Here is a 2,102-nt window from a genome sequence, read left to right as displayed (position 1 = left end):
GACATGAATCCTGGCTCTCGATCGTGCCGGATGGCTTCGCTTGCTCCAAATCTGCGGAAGACGTACTCTTCGTAGTTCTCCGCGATCGTCTGCGCTGTCCGTGACACACTAGCCTTGGCTATCACGTAGCCTGTGGATAAATCGACCCAGATGAGCAGCTCGGTGTTCCCACGACCTTGGTAGAGATGGAATGTGGTCCATCGCGATGCACTGGAAAGGGTACGTTGCTTGAATGTTGCCTGGCGTCACTACGCGTAGAGTCGGACGCCCTTTCCCGGTTTCACAACCCGTGCATTGTCCCACGTATCGCTGCACACTCTTGAATACACCACGCCAGTGAAAGTGCGTCCTGATTCGTTGGTACGTTCTACCGACCCCTTGATGTCCTCCCTCCAGACTCGTGTGATAATGGTGAAGTACATCTTGTTGTAGGTCTTTCGGCACCACCAGCTTCGCCAGCCAATCGCGGTCACCGTCGTCTCTTCCTGCGCGGGGGCAGTAAAGAAGCAGCCCACCGTCGTCCACGTCGAAGTTGCCCGCGATTTTACCGCAGGCTCGCGCTTCGCCAGCATCCAGGTCCTCCAAGTCGCCTGATAGGTACGCCTTGAAGTTTTACGAACCATTTCTCGTCGTTCTGTGCTCGCAGAATCCGATCCGTCCTAATGCGTTGAACCACATCTAATTGTAGCACCTCCGCCGAGATATTCGAGCGTGTAGCGATCAAGTCGTTGAGGCCATCAGGACGACAGACCCTTCGTCCTTCGGGAGTAGGAGCTCTTGGAGCCGGTTGAGGACAACCAAATCGTCGTGGTCTGCCACCGAAGTAATCACTGTGCCTTCTTGCTGGTGTAATGCGGTGTTGGCTATCCTATCTGTGCTCTGGTTCCAGTCTCGCTTGACGTGCAGGAACTCGTGGGCCGGCCACGTTCTCAGCCCATCTAATGCCCGCCGACGAAGAGAAGTCAAGCCTGGTGCCTTGCACTCGATCTCGCCTCTCATCTGCCGTATCACCAAGCTGAAGTCCCGCAGATGATCAGGCGTCCCCGGTCCAAGCTGGAGAGTAGATCGAAACCTAACAACAGACCCTGGTACTCCGCCTCATTCACCGTTAGGTGAGGCAAGTACTTCGATTCGGCTGCGACGACGATCCCTCAGGTAACTTCCAGACAATAGCGCTACACGCTCCACCGCCTCGTTTGACTCATGCCGATTCATCGAAACTCACGACTAACAGTTCTTCATCCTGTTCAACCGTAGGCAGCACCACAGGGATCAGCTGGCGTGGCTTCTTCCTCGGCGCGATAGACGACAAGATCGAGTCGACACTTTCCTGGGGCGTGATGCTCGCCGCGTGTACGCTTGACGATCTCAAGCGTCCAGGGGGATAGCAGCGCAGCCCAGTTGCCTAGTCTGGCTTGGAGTCCCGAAGATCGCATCAGCCACGCCAACGTGGAGTGTCGCGCTAAGACCCTGATCGAACTCGTAACCAGTGTGGAGTAGCACACGTCTAAGATTCCGAGAAGGGACAAGATCTCTTTCTCGACCATACCATAGTTGAGCTCATTGGGCTTCAGCGTACGACTAGTGAATGTCACCGGTATATACGTGCCATCGTGCTCCTATTCTAAGGCTGCGGAGATCGCCCAATCGCTCGCGTATACCACGACAACCGGTACCCGATCTGGATCGAAATGCCGCAGCACGGGTGCCGTCGCGATCTTGTTCTTCAACATCTCAAACGCCGTCTGCGCTCGGTCCCACTTGTCCCTCTCGTCCGTCTGCGCCATCAGCCTTTTCTTCATCAGCTTGGACTTCGTCCCCAGTCTTTAGGCCAGGGTTCCGGCTCTTCTCATGGAAGTCGATCTCTCGCAGCTCGTATAAGATCGAGGCATAGATCGCAAAATCCTCAACGAATCTGCTGTAGTAGTTGAGGCTTCCAAGGAAAAACTGCATTGCTCGCAACGTTCCTGGGAACGGGAGGGTAGTCAGCGTTTTCAAGTTCTTCGGGTGAGCTTCGAGGCCGTCTGCTGACACGCAGTGTCCTAAGTTATCTACCTTGACGCACCCCCAAGAGATCTTCACCACGCTGATCGACAGGTTCC

General features: G+C 55.2%; 1 protein-coding gene across 1 annotated transcript; it reads right to left on the bottom strand.

Moving 5' to 3' along the window:
- Positions 1 to 248: 248 nt before the first annotated feature.
- On the bottom strand, positions 249 to 623 carry PPTG_24952 (hypothetical protein; the record flags this gene model as incomplete). Its single annotated transcript, XM_008919019.1, has 1 exon — positions 249 to 623. One exon carries the CDS (start codon positions 621 to 623, stop codon positions 249 to 251), a length of 375 nt encoding a protein of 124 aa, XP_008917267.1.
- Positions 624 to 2,102: the final 1,479 nt, after the last annotated feature.

The sequence above is a fragment of the Phytophthora parasitica genome (assembly GCF_000247585.1).
Source record: "Phytophthora parasitica INRA-310 unplaced genomic scaffold supercont2.436, whole genome shotgun sequence".
In the NCBI taxonomy this organism is placed as follows: Eukaryota; Oomycota; class Peronosporomycetes; order Peronosporales; family Peronosporaceae; genus Phytophthora; species Phytophthora nicotianae.
This window is presented reverse-complemented; position numbering and strand designations above follow the sequence as displayed.